Consider the following 24,564-nt stretch of genomic DNA (forward strand, 5'->3'; position numbering starts at 1 on the left):
TGATGTTGTCTTTGTCGGTCTGTGTGTAAGTTTAGTGGGTGATGTTGTCTTTGTCTGTCTGTGTGTAAGTTTAGTGGGTGATGTTGTCTTTGTCTGTCTGTCTGTAAGTTTAGTGGGTGATGTTGCCTTTGTCTGTCTGTGTAAGTTTAGTGGGTGATGTTGTCTTTGTCTGTGTGTAAGTTAAGTGGGTGTTGTTGTATTTGTCTGTCTGTGTGTAAGTTTAGTGGGTGATGCTGTCTTTGTCTGTGTGTAAGTTTAGTGGGTGATTTTGCCTTTGTCTTTCTGTGTGTACGTTTAGTGGGAGATGTTGTCTTTGTCTGTCTGTAAGTTTAGTGGGTGATGTTGTCTTTGTCTGTGTGTAAGTTTAGTGGGTGATGTTGTCTTTGTCTGTCTGTGTGTAAGTTTAGTGGATGATGTTGTCTTTGTCTGTGTGTAAGTTTAGTGGGTGATGTTGTCTTTGTCTGTCTGTGTGTAAGTTTAGTGGGTGATGTTGTCTTTGTCTGTCTGTGTGTAAGTTTATTGGGTTATGTTGTCTTTGTCTGTCTGTGTGTAAGTTTAGTGGGTGATGTTGTCTTTGTCTGTAAGTTTAGTGGGTGATGTTGTCTTTGTCTGTCTGTGTGTAAGTTTAGTGGGTGATGCTGTCTTTGTCTGTCTGTGTGTAAGTTTAGTAGGGTGATGTTGTCTTTGTCTGTCTGTCTGTAAGTTTAGTGGGTGATGTTGTCTTTGTCTCCCTGTGTGTAAGTTTATTGGGTTATGTTGTCTTTGTCGGTCTGTGTGTAAGTTTATTGGGTGATGTTGTCTTTGTCTGTCTGTGTGTAAGTTTAGTGGGTGATGTTGTCTTTGTCTGTCTGTGTGTAAGTTTAGTGGGTGATGTTGTCTTTGTCTGTCTGTCTGTAAGTTTATTGGGTGATGTTGTCTTTGTCTGTCTGTGTGTAAGTTTAGTGGGTGATGTTGTCTTTGTCTGTCTGTGAGTAAGTTTAGTGTGTGATGTTGTCTCTGTCTGTCTGTCTGTAAGTCTGCTTAGTGGGTGATGCTGTCTTTGTCTGTCTGTGTGTAAGTTTAGTGAGTGATGTTGTCTTTGTCTGTCTGTCTGTAAGTGTAGTGGGTGATGTTGTCTTTGTCTGTCTCTGTGTAAGTTTAGTGGGTGATGTTGTCTTTGTCTGTCTGTCTGTAAGTTTAGTGGGTGATGTTGTCTTTGTCTGCCTGTGTGTAAGTTTATTGGGTTATGTTGTCTTTGTCTGTCTGTGTGTAAGTTTAGTGGGTGATGCTGTCTTTGTCTGTCTGTGTGTAAGTTTATTGGGTGATGTTGTCTTTGTCTGTCTGTAGGTTTAGTGGGTGATGTTGTCTTTGTCTGTCTGTGTGTAAGTTTAGTGGGTGATGTTGTCTTTGTCTGTCTGTCTGTAAGTTTAGTGGGTGATGTTGTCTTTGTCTGTCTGTGTGTAAGTTTAGTGGGTGATGTTGTCTTTGTCTGTGAGTAAGTTTAGTGGGTGATGTTGTCTTTGTCTGTCTGTGTGTAAGTTTAGTGGGTGATGTTGTCTTTGTCTGTCTGTGTGTAAGTTTAGTGGGTGATGTTGTCTTTGTCTGTCTGTGTGTAAGTTTAGTGGGTGATGTTGTCTTTGTCTGTCTGTGTGTAAGTTTAGTGGGGTGATGTTGTCTTTGTCTGTCTGTGAGTAAGTTTAGTGGGTGATGTTGTCTTTGTCTGTCTGTGTGTAAGTTTAGTGGGTGATATTGTATTTGACTGTCTGTGTGTAAGTTTATTGGGTTATGTTGTCTTTGTCTGTCTGTGTGTAATTTTAGTGGGTGAAGTTGTCTTTGTCTGTCTGTGTGTAAGTTTAGTGGGTGATGTTGTCTTTGTCTGTCTGTGTGTAAGTTTAGTGGGTGATGTTGTCTTTGTATGTCTGTGTGTAAGTTTAGTGGATGATGTTGTCTTTGTCTGTCTTTGTGTAAGTTTAGTGGATGATGTTGTCTTTGTCTGTCTGTGTGTAAGTTTAGTGGGTGATGTTGTCTTTGTCTGTCTGTGTGTAAGTTTAGTGGGTGATGTTGTCTTTGTCTTTGTGTAAGTTTAGTGGGTGATGCTGTCTTTGTCTGTCTGTGTGTAAGTTTAGTGGGTGATGCTGTCTTTGTCTGTCTGTCTGTAAGTTTAGTGGGTGATGTTGTCTTTGTCTGTCTGTGTGTAAGTTTAGTGAGTGATGTTGTCTTTGTCTGTCTGTGTGTAAGTTTAGTGGGTGATGTTGTCTTTGTCTGTCTGTGTGTAAGTTTAGTGGGTGATGGTGTCTTTGTCTGTCTGTGTGTAAGTTTTTTGGGTGATGCTCTCTTTGTCTGTCTGTCTGTAAGTTTAGTAGGTGATGTTGTCTTTGTCTGTCTGTGTGTAAGTTTAGTGGGTGATGTTGTCTTTGTCTGTCTGTGTGTAAGTTTAGTGGGTGATGTTGTCTTTGTCGGTCTGTGTGTAAGTTTAGTGGGTGATGTTGTCTTTGTATGTCTGTGTGTAAGTTTAGTGGGTGATGTTGTCTTTGTCTGTCTGTCTGTAAGTTTAGTGGGTGATGTTGTCTTTGTCTGTCTGTGTAAGTTTAGTGGGTGATGTTGTCTTTGTCTGTGTGTAAGTTAAGTGGGTGATGTTGTCTTTGTCTGTCTGTGTGTAAGTTTAGTGGGTGATGCTGTCTTTGTCTGTGTGTAAGTTTAGTGGGTGATGTTGCCTTTGTCTGTGTGTAAGTTTAGTGGGAGTTGTTGTCTTTGTCTGTTTGTGTGTAAGTTTAGTGGGTGATGTTGTCTTTGTCTGTGTGTAAGTTTAGTGGGTGATGTTGTCTTTGTCTGTCTGTGTGTAAGTTTAGTGGGAGATGTTGTCTTTGTCTGTGTGTAAGTTTAGTAGGTGATGTTGTCTTTGTCTGTGTGTAAGTTTAGTGGGTGATGTTGTCTTTGTCTGTCTGTGTGTAAGTTTATTGGGTTATGTTGTCTTTGTCTGTCTGTGTGTAAGTTTAGTAGGGTGATGTTGTCTTTGTCTGTCTGTCTGTAAGTTTAGTGGGTGATGTTGTCTTTGTCTGCCTGTGTGTAAGTTTATTGGGTTATGTTGTCTTTGTCTGTCTGTGTGTAAGTTTATTGGGTGCTGTTGTCTTTGTCTGTCTGTGTGTAAGTTTAGTGGGTGATGTTGTCTTTGTCTGTCTGTGTGTAAGTTTAGTGGGTGATGTTGTCTTTGTCTGTCTGTGTGTAAGTTTAGTGGGTGATGCTGTCTTTGTCTGTCTGTGTGTAAGTTTAGTAGGGTGATGTTGTCTTTGTCTGTCTGTCTGTAAGTTTAGTGGGTGATGTTGTCTTTGTCTGCCTGTGTGTAAGTTTATTGGGTTATGTTGTCTTTGTCTGTCTGTGTGTAAGTTTATTGGGTGCTGTTGTCTTTGTCTGTCTGTGTGTAAGTTTAGTGGGTGATGTTGTCTTTGTCTGTCTGTGTGTAAGTTTAGTGGGTGATGTTGTCTTTGTCTGTCTGTGTGTAAGTTTAGTGGGTGATGTTGTCTTTGTCTGTCTGTCTGTAAGTTTATTGGGTGATGTTGTCTTTGTCTGTCTGTGTGTAAGTTTAGTGGGTGATGTTGTCTTTGTCTGTCTGTGAGTAAGTTTAGTGGTTGATGTAGTCTCTGTCTGTCTGTCTGTAAGTCTGTTTAGTGGGTGATGCTGTCTTTGTCTGTCTGTGTGTAAGTTTAGTGGGTGATGTTGTCTTTGTCTGTCTGTGTGTAAGTTTAGTGGGTGATGTTGTCTTTGTCTGCCTGTGTGTAAGTTAATTGGTTTATGTTGTCTTTGTCTGTGTGTAAGTTTAGTGGGTGATGTTGTCTTTGTCTGTCTCTGTGTAAGTTTAGTGGGTGATGTTGTCTTTGTCTGTCTGTAAGTTTATTGGGTGATGTTGTCTTTGTCTGCCTGTGTGTAAGTTCATTGGGTTATGTTGTCTTTGTCTGTCTGTGTGTAAGTTTAGTGGGTGATGCTGTCTTTGTCTGTCTGTGTGTAAGTTTAGTGGGTGATGTTGTCTTTGTCTGTCTGTAGGTTTAGTAGGTGATGTTGTCTTTGTCTTTCTGTGTGTAAGTTTAGTGGGTGATGTTGTCTTTGTCTGTCTGTCTGCAAGTTTAGTGGGTGATGTTGTCTTTGTCTGTCTGTCTGTAAGTTTAGTGGGTGATGTTGTCTTTGTCTGTCTGTCTGTCTGTCTGTAAGTTTAGTGGGTGATGTTGTCTTTGTCTGACTGTCTGTAAGTTTAGTGGGTGATGTTGTCTTTGTCTGTCTGTCTGTCTGTCTGTCTGTCTGTCTGTCTGTCTGTCTGTCTGTCTGTCTGTCTGTAAGTTTAGTGGGTGATGTTGTCTTTGTCTGTCTGTGTGTCTGTCTGTAAGTTTAGTGGGTGATGTTGTCTTTGTCTGTCTGTCTGTATGTTTAGTGGGTGATGTTGTCTTTGTCTGTCTGTGTGTAAGTTTAGTGGGTGATGCTGTCTTTGTCTGTCTGTCTGTAAGTTTAGTGGGTGATGTTGTCTTTGGCTGTCTGTCTGTCTGTCTCTCTGTAAGTTTAGTGGGTGATGTTGTCTTTGTCTGTCTGTCTGTCTGTAAGTTTAGTGGGTGATGTTGTCTTTGTCTGTCTGTCTGTCTGTCTGTAAATTTAGTGGGTGATGTTGTCTTTGTCTGTCTGTGTGTAAGCTTATTGGGTGATGTTGTCTTTGTCTGTCTGTCTGTAAGTTTAGTGGGTGATGTTGTCTTTGTCTGTCTGTCTGTCTGTCTGTAAGTTTAGTGGGTGATGTTGTCTTTGTCTGTCTGTCTGTAAGTTTAGTGAGTGATGTTGTCTTTGTCTGTCTGTCTGTCTGTAAGTTTAGTTGGTGATGCTGTCTTTGTCTGTCTGTCTGTAAGTTTAGTGGGTGATGATGTCTTTGTCTGTCTGTCTGTAAGTTTAGTGGGTGATGCTGTCTTTGTCTGTCTGTGTGTAAGTTTAGTGGGTGATGTTGTCTTTGTCTGTCCGTCTGTCTGTAAGTTTAGTGGGTGATGTTGTATTTGACTGTCTGTGTGTAAGTTTACTGGGTTATGTTGTCTTTGTCTGTCTGTGTGTAATTTTAGTGGGTGATGTTGTCTTTGTCTGTCTGTGAGTAAGTTTAGTGGGTGATGTAGTCTCTGTCTGTCTGTCTGTAAGTCTGTTTAGTGGGTGATGTTGTCTTTGTCTGTCTGTGTGTAAGTTTAGTGGGTGATGTTGTCTTTGTCTGTCTCGGTGTAAGTTTAGTGGGTGATGTTGTCTTTGTCTGTCTGTCTGTAAGTTTATTGGGTGATGTTGTCTTTGTCTGCCTGTGTGTAAGTTTATTGGGTTATGTTGTCTTTGTCTGTCTGTGTGTAAGTTTAGTGGGTGGTGCTGTCTTTGTCTGTCTGTGTGTAAGTTTAGTGGGTGATGTTGTCTTTGTCTGTCTGTCTGTAGGTTTAGTAGGTGATGTTGTCTTTGTCTTTCTGTGTGTAAGTTTAGTGGGTGATGTTGTCTTTGTCTGTCTGTCTGTAAGTTTAGTGGGTGATGTTGTCTTTGTCTGTCCGTCTGTAAGTTTAGTGGGTGATGTTGTCTTTGTCTGTCTGTCTGTCTGTCTGTAAGTTTAGTGGGTGATGTTGTCTTTGTCTGTCTGTCTGTAAGTTTAGTGGGTGATGTTGTCTTTGTCTGTCTGTCTGTCTGTCTGTCTGTCTGTCTGTCTGTCTGTCTGTCTGTCTGTCTGTCTGTCTGTCTGTAAGTTTAGTGGGTGATGTTGTCTTTGTCTGTCTGTGTGTCTGTCTGTAAGTTTAGTGGGTGATGTTGTCTTTGTCTGTCTGTCTGTATGTTTAGTGGGTGATGTTGTCTTTGTCTGTCTGTGTGTAAGTTTAGTGGGTGATGCTGTCTTTGTCTGTCTGTCTGTAAGTTTAATGGGTGATGTTGTCTTTGTCTGTCTGTCTGTATGTAAGTTTAGTGGGTGATGTTGTCTTTGTCTGTCTGTCTGTCTGTAAGTTTAGTGGGTGATGTTGTCTTTGTCTGTCTGTCTGTCTGTCTGTAAGTTTAGTGGGTGATGTTGTCTTTGTCTGTGTGTAAGCTTATTTGGTGATGTTGTCTTTGTCTGTCTGTCTGTCTGTAAGTTTAGTGGGTGATGTTGTCTTTGTCTGTCTGTCTGTAAGTTTAGTGGGTGATGTTGTCTTTGTCTGTCTGTCTGTAAGTTTAGTGAGTGATGTTGTCTTTGTCTGTCTGTCTGTCTGTAAGTTTAGTTGGTGATGCTGTCTTTGTCTGTCTGTCTGTAAGTTTAGTGGGTGATGCTGTCTTTGTCTGTCTGTCTGTAAGTTTAGTGGGTGATGCTGTCTTTGTCTGTCTGTGTGTAAGTTTAGTGGGTGATGTTGTCTTTGTCTGTCCGTCTGTCTGTAAGTTTAGTGGGTGATGTTGTATTTGACTGTCTGTGTGTAAGTTTATTGGGTTATGTTGTCTTTGTCTGTCTGTGTGTAATTTTAGTGGGTGAAGTTGTCTTTGTCTGTCTGTGTGTAAATTTAGTGGGTGATGTTGTCTTTGTATGTCTGTGTGTAAGTTTAGTGGGTGATGTTGTCTTTGTCTGTCTTTGTGTAAGTTTAGTGGATGATGTTGTCTTTGTCTGTCTGTGTGTAAGTTTAGTGGGTGATGTTGTCTTTGTCTGTATGTCTGTAAGTTTAGTGGGTGATGTTGTCTTTGTCTGTCTGTGTGTAAGTTTAGTGGGTGATGTTGTCTTTGTCTGTCTGTGTGTAAGTTTAGTGGGTGATGCTGTCTTTGTCTGTCTGTGTGTAAGTTTTTTGGGTGATGCTCTCTTTGTCTGTCTGTCTGTAAGTTTAGAAGGTGATGTTGTCTTTGTCTGTCTGTGTGTAAGTTTAGTGGGTGATGTTGTCTTTGTCTGTGTGTAAGTTTAGTGGGTGATGTTCTCTTTGTATGTAAGTTTAGTGGGTGATGTTGTCTTTGTCTGTGTGTAAGTTTAGTGGGTGATGTTGTCTTTGTCTGTCTGTGTAAGTTTAGTGGGTGATGTTGTCTTTGTGTGTAAGTTAAGTGGGTGATGTTGTCTTTGTCTGTCTGTGTGTAAGTTTAGTGGGTGATGCTGTCTTTGTCTATGTGTAAGTTTAGTGGGTGATGTTGCTTTTGTCTGTCTGTGTGTAAGTTTAGTGGGAGATGTTGTCTTTGTCTGTCTGTGTGTAAGTTTAGTGGGTGATGTTGTCTTTGTCTGTGTGTAAGTTTAGTGGGTGATGTTGTCTTTGTCTGTCTGTGTGTAAGTTTAGTGGGAGATGTTGTCTTTGTCTGTGTGTAAGTTTAGTAGGTGATGTTGTCTTTGTCTGTGTGTAAGTTTAGTGGGTGATGTTGTCTTTGTCTGTCTGTGTGTAAGTTTATTGGGTTATGTTGTCTTTGTCTGTCTGTGTGTAAGTTTAGTGGGTGATGTTGTCTTTGTCTGTAAGTTTAGTGGGTGATGTTGTCTTTGTCTGTCTGTGTGTAAGTTTAGTGGGTGATGGTGTCTTTGTCTGTCTGTGTGTAAGTTTAGTAGGGTGATGTTGTCTTTGTCTGTCTGTCTGTAAGTTTAGTGGGTGATGTTGTCTTTGTCTGCCTGTGTGTAAGTTTATTGGGTTATGTTGTCTTTGTCTGTCTGTGTGTAAGTTTATTGGGTGATGTTGTCTTTGTCTGTGTGTAAGTTTAGTGGGTGATGTTGTCTTTGTCTGTCTGTGTGTAAGTTTAGTAGGTGATGTTGTCTTTGTCTGTCTGTGTGTAAGTTTAGTGGGTGATGTTGTCTTTGTCTGTCTGTGTGTAAGTTTATTGGGTGATGTTGTCTTTGTCTGTCTGTGTGTAAGTTTAGTGGGTGATGTTGTCTTTGTCTGTCTGTGAGTAAGTTTAGTGGGTCATGTAGTCTTTTCTGTCTGTCTGTAAGTCTGTTTAGTGGGTGATGCTGTCTTTGTCTGTCTGTGTGTAAGTTTAGTGGGTGATGTTGTCTTTGTCTGTCTGTGTGTAAGTTTAGTGGGTGATGTTGTCTTTGTCTGCCTGTGTGTAAGTTAATTGGTTTATGTTGTCTTTGTCTGTCTGTGTGTAAGTTTAGTGGGTGATTTTGTCTTTGTCTGTCTCTGTGTAAGTTTAGTGGGTGATGTTGTCTTTGTCTGTCTGTCTGTAAGTTTATTGGGTGATGTTGTCTTTGTCTGCCTGTGTGTAAGTTTATTGGGTTATGTTGTCTTTGTCTGTCTGTGTGTAAGTTTAGTGGGTGATGTTGTCTTTGTCTGTATGTCTGTAAGTTTAGTGGGTGATGTTGTCTTTGTCTGTCTGTGTGTAAGTTTAGTGAGTGATGTTGTCATTGTCTGTCTGTGTGTAAGTTTAGTGGGTGATGTTGTCTTTGTCTGTCTGTGTGTAAGTTTAGTGGGTGATGCTGTCTTTGTCTGTCTGTGTGTAAGTTTTTTGGGTGATGCTCTCTTTGTCTGTCTGTTTGTAAGTTTAGAAGGTGATGTTGTCTTTGTCTGTCTGTGTGTAAGTTTAGTGGGTGATGTTGTCTTTGTCTGTGTGTAAGTTTAGTGGGTGATGTTCTCTTTGTATGTAAGTTTAGTGGGTGATGTTGTCTTTGTCTGTGTGTAAGTTTAGTGGGTGATGTTGTCTTTGTCTGTCTGTGTAAGTTTAGTGGGTGATGTTGTCTTTGTGTGTAAGTTAAGTGGGTGATGTTGTCTTTGTCTGTCTGTGTGTAAGTTTAGTGGGTGATGCTGTCTTTGTCTATGTGTAAGTTTAGTGGGTGATGTTGCTTTTGTCTGTCTGTGTGTAAGTTTAGTGGGAGATGTTGTCTTTGTCTGTCTGTGTGTAAGTTTAGTGGGTGATGTTGTCTTTGTCTGTGTGTAAGTTTAGTGGGTGATGTTGTCTTTGTCTGTCTGTGTGTAAGTTTAGTGGGAGATGTTGTCTTTGTCTGTGTGTAAGTTTAGTAGGTGATGTTGTCTTTGTCTGTGTGTAAGTTTAGTGGGTGATGTTGTCTTTGTCTGTCTGTGTGTAAGTTTATTGGGTTATGTTGTCTTTGTCTGTCTGTGTGTAAGTTTAGTGGGTGATGTTGTCTTTGTCTGTAAGTTTAGTGGGTGATGTTGTCTTTGTCTGTCTGTGTGTAAGTTTAGTGGGTGATGGTGTCTTTGTCTGTCTGTGTGTAAGTTTAGTAGGGTGATGTTGTCTTTGTCTGTCTGTCTGTAAGTTTAGTGGGTGATGTTGTCTTTGTCTGCCTGTGTGTAAGTTTATTGGGTTATGTTGTCTTTGTCTGTCTGTGTGTAAGTTTATTGGGTGATGTTGTCTTTGTCTGTGTGTAAGTTTAGTGGGTGATGTTGTCTTTGTCTGTCTGTGTGTAAGTTTAGTAGGTGATGTTGTCTTTGTCTGTCTGTGTGTAAGTTTAGTGGGTGATGTTGTCTTTGTCTGTCTGTCTGTAAGTTTATTGGGTGATGTTGTCTTTGTCTGTCTGTGTGTAAGTTTAGTGGGTGATGTTGTCTTTGTCTGTCTGTGAGTAAGTTTAGTGGGTCATGTAGTCTTTTTCTGTCTGTCTGTAAGTCTGTTTAGTGGGTGATGCTGTCTTTGTCTGTCTGTGTGTAAGTTTAGTGGGTGATGTTGTCTTTGTCTGTCTGTGTGTAAGTTTAGTGGGTGACGTTGTCTTTGTCTGCCTGTGTGTAAGTTAATTGGTTTATGTTGTCTTTGTCTGTCTGTGTGTAAGTTTAGTGGGTGATTTTGTCTTTGTCTGTCTCTGTGTAAGTTTAGTGGGTGATGTTGTCTTTGTCTGTCTGTCTGTAAGTTTATTGGGTGATGTTGTCTTTGTCTGCCTGTGTGTAAGTTTATTGGGTTATGTTGTCTTTGTCTGTCTGTGTGTAAGTTTAGTGGGTGATGCTGTCTTTGTCTGTCTGTGTGTAAGTTTAGTGGGTGATGTTGTCTTTGTCTGTCTGTCTGTAGGTTTAGTAGGTGATGTTGTCTTTGTCTGTCTGTGTGTAAGTTTAGTGGGTGATGTTGTCTTTGTCTGTCTGTCTGTAAGTTTAGTGGGTGATGTTGTCTTTGTCTGTCTGTGTGTAAGTTTAGTGGGTGATGTTGTCTTTGTCTGTCTGTGAGTAAGTTTAGTGGGTGATGTTGTCTTTGTCTGTCTGTGTGTAAGTTTAGTGGGTGATGTTGTCTTTGTCTGTCTGTGTGTATGTTTAGTGGTTGATGTTGTCTTTGTCTGTCTGTGTGTAAGTTTAGTGGGTGATGTTGTCTTTGTCTGTCTGTGTGTAAGTTTAGTGGGGTGATGTTGTCTTTGTCTGTCTGTGAGTAAGTTTAGTGGGTGATGTTGTCTTTGTCTGTCTGTGTGTAAGTTTAGTGGGTGATGTTGTCTTTGTCTGTCTGTGTGTAAGTTTAGTGGGTGATGTTGTCTTTGTCTGTGTGTAATTTTATTGGGTTATGTTGTCTTTGTCTGTCTGTGTGTAAGTTTAGTGGGTGATGTTGTCTTTGTCTGTCTGTAAGTTTAGTGAGTGATGTTGTCTTTGTCTGTCTGTCTGTAAGTTTAGTGGGTGATGTTGTCTTTGTCTGTCTGTCTGTAAGTTTAGTGGGTGATGTTGTCTTTGTCTGTCTGTCTGTAAGTTTAGTGGGTGATGTTGTCTTTGTCTGTCCGTGTGTAAGTTTAGTGGGCTGATGTTGTCTTTGTCTGTCTGTGTGTAAGTTTAGTGGGGTGATGTTGTCTTTGTCTGTCTGTCTGTAAGTTTAGTGGGTGATGTTGTCTTTGTCTGTCTGTCTGTCTGTCTGTAAGTTTAGTGGGTGATGTTGTCTTTGTCTGTCTGTCTGTCTGTCTGTAAGTTTAGTGGGTGATGTTGTCTTTGTCTGTCTGTCTGTAAGTTTAGTGGGTGATGTTGTCTTTGTCTGTCTGTCTGTCTGTCTGTCTGTCTGTCTGTCTGTCTGTCTGTCTGTCTGTCTGTCTGTCTGTCTGTCTGTAAGTTTAGTGGGTGATGTTGTCTTTGTCTGTCTGTGTGTCTGTCTGTAAGTTTAGTGGGTGATGTTGTCTTTGTCTGTCTGTCTGTATGTTTAGTGGGTGATGTTGTCTTTGTCTGTCTGTGTGTAAGTTTAGTGGGTGATGTTGTCTTTGTCTGTCTGTGTGTAAGTTTAGTGGGTGATGTTGTCTTTGTCTGTCTGTCTTTAAGCTTAGTCTGTGATGTTGTCTTTGTCTGTGTGTGTGTGTGTGTGTGTGTGTGTCTGTCTCTCTCTCTCTCTAACACCATTTACTAACATATAATACAATAGACAGATAAGATTGTTCCTGGTTTGTACTAACAAATTAATTAATAGAAAACGTGGCTCTAGTGGAAAAGTCCTCAGAAGAAAACGGGAATATCATTGCCATATGTCGCCATTAAATTCACCAGCTATGCTGACCAGACCACACACTAGAAGGTGAAGGGACGACGACGTTTCGGTCCGTCCTGGACCATTCTCAAGTCCAGGACGGTCCAGGACGGACCGAAACGTCTTCGTCCCTTCACCTTCTAGTGTTTGGTCTGGTCAACATACTTCAGCCCCGTTATTGTGACTCATCACCTTCACCAGCTGTATTAATGGGAATTATTCGTAACACATCACAGTCTCTGGACTGCGAACATCATATCAACATTTCCCCCTTGAACCAACTTATTTATCAGTACTAAAACAGGTCAAATGTTGTCCTTAAACCACTTCTTGACGCACCAGGATAAGACGCAGCTTGCGTCAGTGGAGGAGAACACTTCTTGACTCACCAGGATAAGACGCAGCTTGCGTCAGTGAACAAGAACACTTCTTGACTCACCAGGATAAGACGCAGCTTGCGTCAGTGGAGGAGAACACTTCTTGACTCACCAGGATAAGACGCAGCTTGCGTCAGTGGAGGAGAACACTTCTTGACTCACCAGGGTAAGACGCAGCTTGCGTCAGTGGAGGAGAACACTTCTTGACTCACCAGGATAAGACGCAGCTTGCGTCAGTGGAGGAGAACACTTCTTGACTCACCAGGGTAAGACGCAGCTTGCGTCAGTGGAGGAGAACACTTCTTGACTCACCAGGATAAGACGCAGCTTGCGTCAGTGGAGGAGAACACTTCTTGACTCACCAGGATAAGACGCAGCTTGCGTCAGTGGAGGAGAACACTTCTTGACTCACCAGGATAAGACGCAGCTTGCGTCAGTGGAGGAGAACACTTCTTGACTCACCAGGGTAAGACGCAGCTTGCGTCAGTGGAGGAGAACACTTCTTGACTCACCAGGGTAAGACGCAGCTTGCGTCAGTGGAGGAGAACACTTCTTGACTCACCAGGATAAGACGCAGCTTGCGTCAGTGGAGGAGAACACTTCTTGACTCACCAGGATAAGACGCAGCTTGCGTCAGTGGAGGAGAACACTTCTTGACTCACCAGGATAAGACGCAGCTTGCGTCAGTGGAGGAGAACACTTCTTGACTCACCAGGATAAGACCAGTGCTAAGGCCAGTGCTCCCATCATCAGCACTTACTCCCTCTACACAACGGCAAGTGCTCCCATCATCAGCACTTACTCCCTCTACACTACGGCAAGTGCTCCCAACATCAGCACTTACTCCCTCTACACTACGGCAAGTGCTCCCATCATCAGCACTTACTCCCTCTACACTACGGCAAGTGTTCCCATCATCAGCACTTACTCCCTCTACACTACGGCAAGTGCTCCCATCATCAGCACTTACTCCCTCTACACTACGGCAAGTGTTCCCATCATCAGCACTTACTCCCTCTACACTACGGCAAGTGTTCCCAACATCAGCACTTACTCCCTCTACACTACGGCAAGTGCTCCCAACATCAGCACTTACTCCCTCTACACTACGGTAAGTGTTCCCAACATCAGCACTTACTCCCTCTACACTACGGCAAGTGCTCCCATCATCAGCACTTACTCCCTCTACACTACGGCAAGTGCTCCCATCATCAACACTTACTCCCTCTACACTACGGCAAGTGCTCCCAACATCAGCACTTACTCCCTCTACACTACGGCAAGTGTTCCCAACATCAACACTTACTCCCTCTACACTACGGCAAGTGCTCCCATCATCAGCACTTACTCCCTCTACACTACGGCAAGTGCTCCCATCATCAGCACTTACTCCCTCTACACTACGGCAAGTGTTCCCATCATCAGCACTTACTCCCTCTACACTACGGCAAGTGCTCCCATCATCAGCACTTACTCCCTCTACACTACGGCAAGTGCTCCCAACATCAGCACTTACTCCCTCTACACTACGGCAAGTGCTCCCAACATCAACACTTACTCCCTCTACACTACGGCAAGTGCTCCCATCATCAGCACTTACTCCCTCTACACTACGGCAAGTGTTCCCATCATCAACACTTACTCCGTCTACACTACGGCAAGTGCTCCCAACATCAACACTTACTCCCTCTACACTACGGCAAGTGCTCCCAACATCAACACTTACTCCGTCTACACTACGGTAAGTGCTCCCAACATCAACACTTACTCCGTCTACACTACGGCAAGTGCTCCCAACATCAGCACTTACTCCCTCTACACTACGGCAAGTGCTCCCAACATCAGCACTTACTCCCTCTACACTACGGTAAGTGCTCCCAACATCAACACTTACTGCCTCTACACTACGGCAAGTGCTCCTTCACAAACCCATTATGTTGTTCACTCCTGGCCAGTAATGTTAGCTGGATTGATTTTTTTTATTGTTGCCGCCGAAGGCGACTAGTTTATTGTGCACCCCATACTCATCCTGTGAGCGGTAGCGCAAAAGCATTACAGAGGGCACAAAAGGTCTTTATCAGACCTCATCTTAGATTATTACATAAACAATTTCTTCAATCTTTCACACCTTATAGATACAATGTCAGCTAGTTACAGAGAAAGTGCTATTACAAGAGCTACATATTTACAGTAAGTCATCATACATTAATGGTAGGTCTTGTCGTTAATACTTTAGCTGGAGATTAGGGTAAGCCGGTTAGGACGCTAGAGAGCAACAAAACAGTGGAGCAATATTCTCATCTTTCATCAATATATTATAATATTTCCCCCCTGATATAGGTGTCATATACAGGTTAGTGTTATTGTGTGAGGCCTTTGACAGGTGTAAGTGAAGGGGAAGAAGCATGAACAATTACCTGGAACAAGGAGTACCATGTGTTGAGGCCAGCCTCGCCCATGATGAGTATCGTCTGGCCTGTTCATCACTCTTCATACCTGCTTCATCACCCCATAACAACTATACACATAACCTGTATTTTGTATTTAATTACTAATACATGTTGTATAATATTGTAGTGAATGTCTACTACTAAATATTTTGAGTGATAGACTATACATATATACTTTATTAACCCCCAGAATGTGTACGAAACGATTTGTGGGAATTTAAACATCATACAGTCCACTGTCGAAATATATGAGTTAATGTAAAAAATAAATTACTATATACATTATAATTGTAAATAAATTAATAAATCCCATGAGTCACTCCCCCCCCCCCACTATCTGTCTATCTCTCTCTTTCTCTATTTCTCTCTCTGTTTTATTTTTAGTAAACTACGACTAGGGGCTCATTAGGGCCTTTGGCTTAAGTGTACCTGGTGAAACTACAAGCAAGAGCTGTTATCCAACCTCAGCTCAGTTGAGACTTGCTCCTAAAGACCCATTTATTTCATGAGCCTATTATTTGCATCATTAGGAATAGCCTTTATTCATTAACAACATTAAGTAACAATCATATAAGGAAGAGGATGAGCCCGTAGCCAACTGTGTGTCAGAGCCTTCATGTGATCAGTTGACCTGATCTCCCGTGTGTCAACCTGTTGGGCGAACAAGTTCCGGATGGGAGTCAGTCAGTGAATGATCGCTGATGGAGTCATGTTCTTGAGAATGGCAGTTCCAGCATGAGACTGTTGAAGGTTGAGAGCCTAGTGCTACGGGTGGCAACTACTGGTTGTCCACGGGGTTGGGCCAGGCACGTAACTTTGAGGATGTTGGCCTTGTACATAACAGTAAGACCAACAACGTCCCGACGGTGTTGCAGGCTCTGATGTTCAGACCGTTCCCACCAGACTTGGTCAAGACTAGAGATAAGCCTTCTTGCTTCTCCTTCTCTTTCTCTCTCTCTCTCTGTCTCTCTCTCTCTCTCTCCCCCCCCCCCTCCCCCCCCACTCCCAACCCCCCCCCCCCCCACAAGACAACCACTAACAAGGCCCAACGGGTCTCTCGCCACAAATGATAAACTGAGTAATTCGTTTTACAAGGATGACCAAGTTCTCTTGCCCGCACTCCACACCACTCTTGCCCCCACTCCACACCACTCTTGCCCCCACTCCACACCACTCTTGCCCCCACTCCACCCCTCTCTTGCCCCCACTCCACCCCTCTCTTGCCCACACTCCACACCACTCTTGCCCCCACTCCACCCCTCTCTTACCCCCACTCCATCCCTCTCTTGCCCACACTCCACACCACTCTTGCCCCCACTCCACCCCTCTCTTGCCCCCACTCAACCCCTCTCTTGCCCACACTCCACACCACTCTTGCCCCCACTCCACCCCTCTCTTGCCCCCACTCCACCCCTCTCTTGCCCCCACTCCACCCCTCTCTTGCCCACACTCCACACCACTCTTGCCCCCACTCCACACCTCTCTTGCCCCCACTCCACCCCTTTATTGTCCCCACTCCACTCCTCTCTTGCCCCCACTCCACCCCTCTCTTGCCCAAACTCCACACCTCTCTTGCCCCCTATCCACACCTCTCTTGCCCCCACTCCACACCTCTCTTGCCCCCACTCCACCCCTCTCTTGCCCCCACTCCACACCTCTCTTGTCCCCACTCCACCCCTTTATTGACCCCACTCCACTCCTCTCTTGCCCCCACTCCACCCCTCTCTTGCCCCCACTCCACACCACTCTTGCCCCCACTCCACACCTCTCTTGCCTCCACTCCACACCTCTCTTGCCCCTACTCCACACCTCTCTTGCCCCCACTCCACACCTCTCTTGCCCCCACTCCACACCTCTCTTGTCCCCACTCCACCCCTCTCTTGCCCCCACTCCACCCTTCTCTTGCCCCCACTCCACACCTCTCTTGCCCCCTATCCACACCTCTCTTGTCCCCACTCCACACCTCTCTTGCCCCCACTCCACACCTCTCTTGCCCCCTATCCACACCTCTCTTGCCCCCACTCCACACCTCTCTTGCCCCCACTCCACACCTCTCTTGTCCCCACTCCACACCTCTCTTGCCCCCACTCCACACCTCTCTTGCCCCCACTCCACACCTCTCTTGCCCCCTATCCACACCTCTCTTGCCCCCACTCCACACCTCTCTTGCCCCCACTCCACACCTCTCTTGCCTCCACTCCACCCTTCTCTTGCCCCCACTCCACCCCTCTCTTGCCCACACTCCACACCACTCTTGCCCCCACTCCACACTACTCTTGCCCCCACTCCACACCTCTCTTGTCCCCACTCCACACCTCTCTTGCCCCCACTCCACACCTCTCTTGCCTCCACTCCACCCTTCTCTTGCCCCCACTCCACACCTCTCTTGCCCCCACTCCACACCACTCTTGTCCCCACTCCACACCTCTCTTGCCCCCACTCCACACCTCTCTTGCCCCCACTCCACCCCTCTCTTGCCCCTACTCCACACCTTTCTTGCCTCCACTCCACCCCTCTCTTGCCCCCACTCCACCCCTCTCTTGCCTCCACTCCACCCCTCTCTTGCCCCCACTCCACACCTCTCTTGCCCCCACTCCACACCTCTCTTGCCTCCACTCCACACCTCTCTTGCCCCCACTCCACACCTCTCTTGCCTCCACTCCACCCTTCTCTTGCCCCCACTCCACACCTCTCTTGCCCCCACTCCACCCCTCTCTTGCCTCCACTCCACCCCTCTCTTGCCCCCACTCCACACCTCTCTTGCCCCCACTCCACCCCTCTCTTGCCCCCACTCCACACCTCTCTTGCCTCTACTCCACCCTTCTCTTGCCCCCACTCCACACCTCTCTTGCCACCACTCCACCCCTCTCTTGCCTCCACTCCACCCTTCTCTTGCCCCCACTCCACACCTCTCTTGCCCCCACTCCACCCCTCTCTTGCCTCCACTCCACCCTTCTCTTGCCCCCACTCCACACCTCTCTTGCCCCCACTCCACACCTCTCTTGCCTCCACTCCACCCCTCTCTTGCCCCCACTCCACACCTCTCTTGCCCCCACTCCACCCCTCTCTTGCCTCCACTCCACCCTTCTCTTGCCCCCACTCCACACCTCTCTTGCCCCCACTCCACACCTCTCTTGCCCCTACTCCACACCTCTCTTGCCCCCACTCCACACCACTCTTGCCCCCACTCCACACCTCTCTTGTCCCCACTCCACCCCTCTCTTGCCCCCACTCCACCCTTCTCTTGCCCCCACTCCACACCTCTCTTGCCCCCACTCCACCCCTCTCTTGCCCCCACTCCACACCTCTCTTGCCTCTACTCCACCCTTCTCTTGCCCCCACTCCACACCTCTCTTGTCCCCACTCCACCCCTCTCTTGCCCCCACTCCACCCTTCTCTTGCCCCCACTCCACACCTCTCTTGCCCCCTATCCACACCTCTCTTGCCCCCACTCCACACCTCTCTTGCCCCCACTCCACACCTCTCTTGCCCCCACTCCACACCTCTCTTGCCCCCACTCCACACCTCTCTTGCCCCCTATCCACACCTCTCTTGCCCCCACTCCACACCTCTCTTGCCCCCACTCCACACCTCTCTTGCCCCCACTCCACCCTTCTCTTGCCCCCACTCCACCCCTCTCTTGCCCACACTCCACACCACTCTTGCCCCCACTCCACACTACTCTTGCCCCCACTCCACACCTCTCTTGTCCCCACTCCACACCTCTCTTGCCCCCACTCCACACCTCTCTTGCCTCCACTCCACCCTTCTCTTGCCCCCACTCCACACCTCTCTTGCCCCCACTCCACACCACTCTTGTCCCCACTCCACACCTCTCTTGCCCCCACTCCACACCTCTCTTGCCCCCACTCCACCCCTCTCTTGCCCCTACTCCACACCGTTCTTGCCTCCACTCCACCCCTCTCTTGCCCCCACTCCACCCCTCTCTTGCCTCCACTCCACCCTTCTCTTGCCCCCACTCCACACCTCTCTTGCCCCCACTCCACACCTCTCTTGCCTCCACTCCACACCTCTCTTGCCCCCACTCCACACCTCTCTTGCCTCCACTCCACCCTTCTCTTGCCCCCACTCCACACCTCTCTTGCCCCCACTCCACCCCTCTCTTGCCTCCACTCCACCCCTCTCTTGCCCCCACTCCACACCTCTCTTGCCCCCACTCCACCCCTCTCTTGCCCCCACTCCACACCTCTCTTGCCTCTACTCCACCCTTCTCTTGCCCCCACTCCACACCTCTCTTGCCCCCACTCCACCCCTCTCTTGCCTCCACTCCACCCTTCTCTTGCCCCCACTCCACACCTCTCTTGCCCCCACTCCACCCCTCTCTTGCCTCCACTCCACCCCTTCTCTTGCCCCCACTCCACACCTCTCTTGCCCCCACTCCACACCTCTCTTGCCTCCACTCCACCCCTCTCTTGCCCCCACTCCACACCTCTCTTGCCCCCACTCCACCCCTCTCTTGCCCCCACTCCACCCCTCTCTTGCCCCCACTCCACACCTCTCTTGCCTCCACTCCACCCCTCTCTTGCCCCCACTCCACACCTCTCTTGCCCCCACTCCACCCCTCTCTTGCCCCCACTCCACCCCTCTCTTGCCCCCACTCCACACCTCTCTTGCCTCCACTCCACCCCTCTCTTGCCCCCACTCCACACCTCTCTTGCCCCCACTCCACCCCCCTCTTGCCCCCACTCTACCCCTCTCTTGCCCCCACTCCACCCCTCTCTTGCCCCCACTCCACCCCTCTCTTGCCCCCACTCCACCCCTCTCTTGCCTCCACTCCAAACCTCTCTTGCCCCCACTCCACCCCTCCCTTGCCCCCACTCCACACCACTCTTGCCCCCCTACACAGCCATACCTGGCGACCCTCCACAGCCCTGACTGGCAGCCCTCCGCAGCCCTGCCTGGCGGCCCTCCACAGCCCTGCCTGGCGGCCCTCCACAGCCCTGACTGGCAGCCCTCCGCAGCCCTGCCTGGCGGCACTCCACAGCCCTGCCTGGCGGCCCTCCACAGCCCTGCCTGGCAGCCCTAAACAGCCCTACCTGGCGACCCTCCACAGCCCTGACTGGCAGCCCTCCGCAGCCCTGCCTGGCGGCCCTCCACAGCCCTGCCTGGCGGCCCTCCACAGCCCTGCCTGGCGGCCCTCCACAGCCCTGCCTGGCGGCCCTCCACAGCCCTGCCTGGCGGCACTCCACAGCCCTGCCTGGCGGCCCTACACAGCCCTGCCTGGCGGCACTCCACAGCCCTGCCTGGCGGCCTTACACAGCCCTGCCTGGCGGCCCTCCACAGCCCTGCCTGGTGGCCCTCCACAGCCCTGCCTGGCGGCCCTCCACAGCCCTGCCTGGTGGCCCTCCACAGCCCTGCCTGGCGGCCCTACACAGCCCTGCCTGGCAGCCCTCCACAGCCCTGCCTGGCAGCCCTAAACAGCCCTACCTGGCGACCCTCCACAGCCCTGACTGGCAGCCCTCCGCAGCCCTGCCTGGCGGCCCTCCACAGCCCTGCCTGGCGGCCCTCCACAGCCCTGCCTGGCGGCCCTCCACAGCCCTGCCTGGCGGCCCTCCACAGCCCTGCCTGGCGGCCCTCCACAGCCCTGCCTGGCGGCCCTCCACAGCCCTGCCTGGCGGCCCTACACTGCCCTGCCTGGCGGCCCTACACAGCCCTGCCTGGCGGCCCTCCACAGCCCTGCCTGGCGGACCTACACTGCCCTGCCTGGCGGCCCTCCACAGCCCTGCCTGGCGGCCCTCCACAGCCCTGCCTGGCGGCCCTACACTGCCCTGCCTGGCGGCCCTCCACAGCCCTGCCTGGCGGCCCTCCACAGCCCTGCCTGGCGGCCCTCTACAGCCCTGCCTGGCGGCCCTACACTGCCCTGCCTGGCGGCCCTCCACAGCCCTGCCTGGCGGCCCTACACAGCCCTGCCTGGCGGCCCTACACAGCCCTGCCTGGCGGCCCTCCACAGCCCTGCCTGGCGGCCCAACACAGCCCTGCCTGGCGGCCCTACACAGCCCTGCCTGGCGGCCCTCCACAGCCCTGCCTGGCGGCCCTCCACAGCCCTGCCTGGCGGCCCTACACAGCCCTGCCTGGCGGCCCTCCACAGCCCTGCCTGGCGGCCCAACACAGCCCTGCCTGGCGGCCCTACACAGCCCTGCCTGGCGGCCCTCCACAGCCTTCCTGGCGGCCTTACACAGCCCTGCCTGGCGGCCCTACACAGCCCTGCCTGGCGGCCCTAACACAGCCCTGCCTGGCGGCCCTACACAGCCCTGCCTGGCGGCCCTACACAGCCCTGCCTGGCGGCCCTACACAGCCCTGCCTGGCGGCCCTCCACAGCCCTGCCTGGCGGCCCTACACAGCCCTGCCTGGGGGCCCTCCACAGCCCTGCCTGGCGGTCCTTACACAGCCCTGCCTGGCGGCCCTCCACAGCCCTGCCTGGCGGCCCTACACAGCCCTGCCTGGCGGCCCTACACAGCCCTGCCTGGCGGCCCTACACAACCCTGCTTGGCGGCCCTCCACAGCCCTGCCTGGCGGCCCTCCACACCCCTACCTGGCAGCCCTACACAACCCTGCTTGGCGGCCCTCCACAGCCCTGCCTGGCAGCCCTCCACAGCCCTGCCTGGCGGCCCTCCACAGCCCTGCCTGGCGGCCCTACACAGCCCTGCCTGGCGGCCCTCCACAGCCCTGCCTGGCGGCCCTCCAGAGCCCTGCCTGGCGGCCCTCCACAGCCCTGCCTGGCGGCCCTACACAGCCCTGCCTGGCGGCCCTACACAGCCCTGCCTGGCGGCCCTACACAGCCCTGCCTGGCGGCCCTACACTGCCCTGCTTGACGGCCCTACACAGCCCTGCCTGGCGGCCCTACACAGCCCTGCCTGGCGGCCCTACACAGCCCTGCCTGGCGGCCCTCCACAGCCCTGCCTGGCGGCCCTACACAGCCCTGCCTGGCGGCCCTCCACAGCCCTGCCTGGCGGCCCTACACAGCCCTGCCTGGCGGCCCTACACAGCCCTGCCTGGCGGCCCTACACAGCCCTGCTTGGCGGCCCTACACAGCCCTGCCTGGCGGCCCTCCACAGCCCTGCCTGGCGGCCCTCCACAGCCCTGCCTGGCGGCCCTACACAGCCCTGCCTGGCGGCCCTACACTGCCCTGCCTCACTAGCGGCTGCCACAGTTCCTGGAAGCGGCTGCCATTGATGGAAGGCAGCAAATATTGCCTCAGAGTTCTGGGAGGTGGAGGAGAGTGAGAGAGAGAAGGATGCCGGGATGTTTGTTGATAAGATCTTTGGGACGACACCATTCAGGAGAGGAGGCCCATCTGGCAGCATCCTTGTGTGTGTGTGTGTGTGTGTGTGTGTGTGTGTGTGTGTGTGTGGGTGTGTGTGTGTGTGTGTGTGTGTGTGTGTGTGGTGTGTGTGTGTGTGTGTGTGTGTGTGTGTGTGTGTGTGTGTGTGTGTGTGTGTGTGTGTGTGTGGTGTGTGTGTGTGTGTGTGTGTGTGTGTGTGTGTGTGTGTGTGTGTGTGTGTGTGTGTGTGTGTGTGTGTGTGTGTGTGTGGTGTGTGTGTGTGTGTGTGTGTGTGTGTGTGTGTGTGTGTGTGTGTGTGTGTGTGTGTGTGTGTGTGTGTGTGTGTGTGTGTGTGTGTGTGTGGTGTGTGTGTGGTGTGTGTGTGTGTGGTGTGTGTGTGTGTGGTGTGTGTGTGTGTGTAATTACCTAAGTGTAATTACCTAAGTGTAGTTACAGGATGAGAGCTACGCTCGTGGTGTCCCGTCTTCCCAGCACTCTTTGTCATATAACGCTTTGAAACTACTGACGGTCTTGGCCTCCACCACCTTCTCACTTAACTTGTTCCAACCGTCTACCACTCTATTTGCGAAGGTGAATTTTCTTATATTTCTTCGGCATCTGTGTTTAGCTAGTTTAAATCTATGACCTCTTGTTCTTGAAGTGCCAGGTCTCAGGAAATCTTCCCTGTCGATTTTATCAATTCCCGTTACTATTTTGTATGTAGTGATCATATCACCTCTTTTTCTTCTGTCTTCTAGTTTTGGCATGTTTAATGCTTCCAACCTCTCCTCGTAGCTCTTGCCCTTCAGTTCTGGGAGCCACTTCGTAGCATGTCTTTGCACCTTTTCCAGTTTGTTGATGTGCTTCTTAAGATATGGGCACCACACAACAACTGCATATTCTAGCTTTGGCCTAACAAAAGTCATGAACAATTTCTTTAGTATATCGCCATCCATGTATTTAAATGCAATTCTGAAGTTAGAAAGCATCGCATAGGCTCCTTGCACAATATTCTTTATGTGGTCCTCAGGTGATAGTTTTCTATCTAGAACCACCCCTAGATCTCTTTCTTTATCAGAATTCTTTAAAGATTTCTCACATAATATATAGGTTGTATGGGGTCTATGTTCTCCTATTCCACATTCCATAACATGACATTTATTAACATTAAATTCCATTTGCCAGGTGGTGCTCCATATACTTATTTTGTCCAGGTCTTCTTGAAGGGCATGACAATCATCTAAATTTCTTATCCTTCCTATTATCTTAGCATCATCAGCAAACATGTTCATATAATTCTGTATACCAACTGGTAGATCATTTATGTACACAATAAACATCACTGGTGCAAGAACTGAACCCTGTGGTACTCCACTTGTGACATTTCTCCATTCCGATACATTGCCTCTGATTACTGCCCTCATTTTTCTATCAGTCAGAAAATTTTTCATCCATGATAGAAGCATACCTGTCACCCCTCCAATATTTTCCAGTTTCCAGAACAACCTCTTATGTGGAACTCTGTCGAAAGCCTTTTTTAGGTCCAGATAGATGCAGTCAACCCAACCATCTCTTTCCTGTAATATCTCTGTGGCTCGATCATAGAAACTGAGTAAATTCGATACACAGGATCTTCCAGATCGAAAACCATACTGTCTGTCTGATATTATATCATTTCTCTCCAGGTGTTCTACCCATTTAGTTTTGATTAGTTTTTCCAATACTTTCACTTTTACACTCGTCAATGATACAGGTCTATAATTGAGGGGGTCTTCCCTGCTGCCACTTTTGTAGATTGGAACTATGTTAGCCTTTTACCACACGTCTGCTACGATTCCTGTACACAGGGATGCCTGAAAGATCAGGTGAAGTGGAATGCTGAGCTCAGATGCACATTCTCTCAGAACCCATGGTGAAACGCCATCTGGGCCAGCTGCTTTGTTCCTCCCGAGCTCCTTTAGCATATTTTCCACTTCATCTCTAGACACCTCTATCCGCTCTATGTTGTTCTCTGGAATTCTTATTTCGTCTGGTTCTCTGAAGATTTCATTTTGTACAAACACACTTTGGAACTTTTCATTTAATGTTTCGCACATTTCCTTTTCATTTTCCGTGAATCTGTTTCCCATTTTCAACCTCTGTATATTATCCTTTACCTGCAATTTGTTGTTTATGAATTTGTAGAATAGGCCCGGTTCTGTTTTACATTTATCTGCTATCCCTTTTTCAAAATTTCTTTCTGCCTCTCTCCTTACTGCCGTATAGTTGTTTCTCGCATCTTTGTATCGCTGGTATGTTTGGGGGTTTGGCCTCTTCCTATACTGATTCCATTTTTGTGTCTTTTGGTCTCTTGCCCTCTCACAATTTCTGTCGAACCAATCCTGTTTTCTGGCCCTGCATCTCTGTTTTGGTATGAATGTTTGTGTGCCTTCCTCGTATAGTTTTAAAAATTTGGCATACATTTCATTTACTTCCCTGCCTAGCAACAATTCTGTCCAATTACACTCCATAAACAAATTTCGAAGTTCCCCATAGTTGCCTCTCCTTAAATCGAGTTTATCAACTGTTTCAATGTCCCCATTTTCTTCTAGATGATATCTTAAAGCATATTTAATGTCTAACAGGACGTGATCACTCTTTCCCAAGGGAGGAAGGTACTGGATGTCAAAAATCTCTTCTTCTTTCCTGGTGAATACTAAATCCAGTACTGATGGTACATCTCCTTCCCTCATTCTTGTGGCTTGCTTTATGTGTTGATACAAGAATGTCTCCAGAATGAGGTTCACAAATCTGCATGTCCAAAAGTCCTCCGTTCTTGCTTCATAGGCCTCCCAGTCTATTGCTCTAAAGTTGAAGTCGCCCAGTATCAACAGTCGTGATTTATCTTTATCTGCTTGTACAATAATATCTCTCATGACCATTATGAGGCCCTCTCGTTTGTCATCCAGTTCTTCCTTTGTCCATGTGTTGCTTGCTGGTGGGCTGAAGGTATTTACAATTATCAGCTTATCATCCTGATTCCAGACCTGCAATGCCATTATGTCAATATCTCGAGGGTTTTCAAATATTAACTCTTTTACCTTCAGGTGTTTTTTCACCAGTACAGCCACTCCTCCTCCCTTCCTAGTTTTCCTGTCACGTCTCCAAA

The 24,564-nt window shown here is 48.4% G+C and overlaps 1 protein-coding gene across 1 annotated transcript in view; it reads left to right on the plus strand.

Moving 5' to 3' along the window:
• The window catches only part of LOC138351155 (uncharacterized), a 94,143-nt gene extending 80,070 nt beyond the window's left edge, over positions 1–14,073 (plus strand). The window contains exons 3-4 of the mRNA XM_069302791.1: positions 12,400–13,551; positions 14,068–14,073. Of these exons, the coding sequence (XP_069158892.1) occupies positions 12,400–13,551; positions 14,068–14,073 (1,158 nt within the window). The remainder of the gene's footprint in view (positions 1–12,399; positions 13,552–14,067) is intronic.
• The last annotated feature ends 10,491 nt before the right edge of the window (positions 14,074–24,564 follow it).

This window comes from Procambarus clarkii, chromosome 48 (genome assembly GCF_040958095.1).
Source record: "Procambarus clarkii isolate CNS0578487 chromosome 48, FALCON_Pclarkii_2.0, whole genome shotgun sequence".
NCBI classification, from domain to species: Eukaryota; Metazoa; Arthropoda; class Malacostraca; order Decapoda; family Cambaridae; genus Procambarus; species Procambarus clarkii.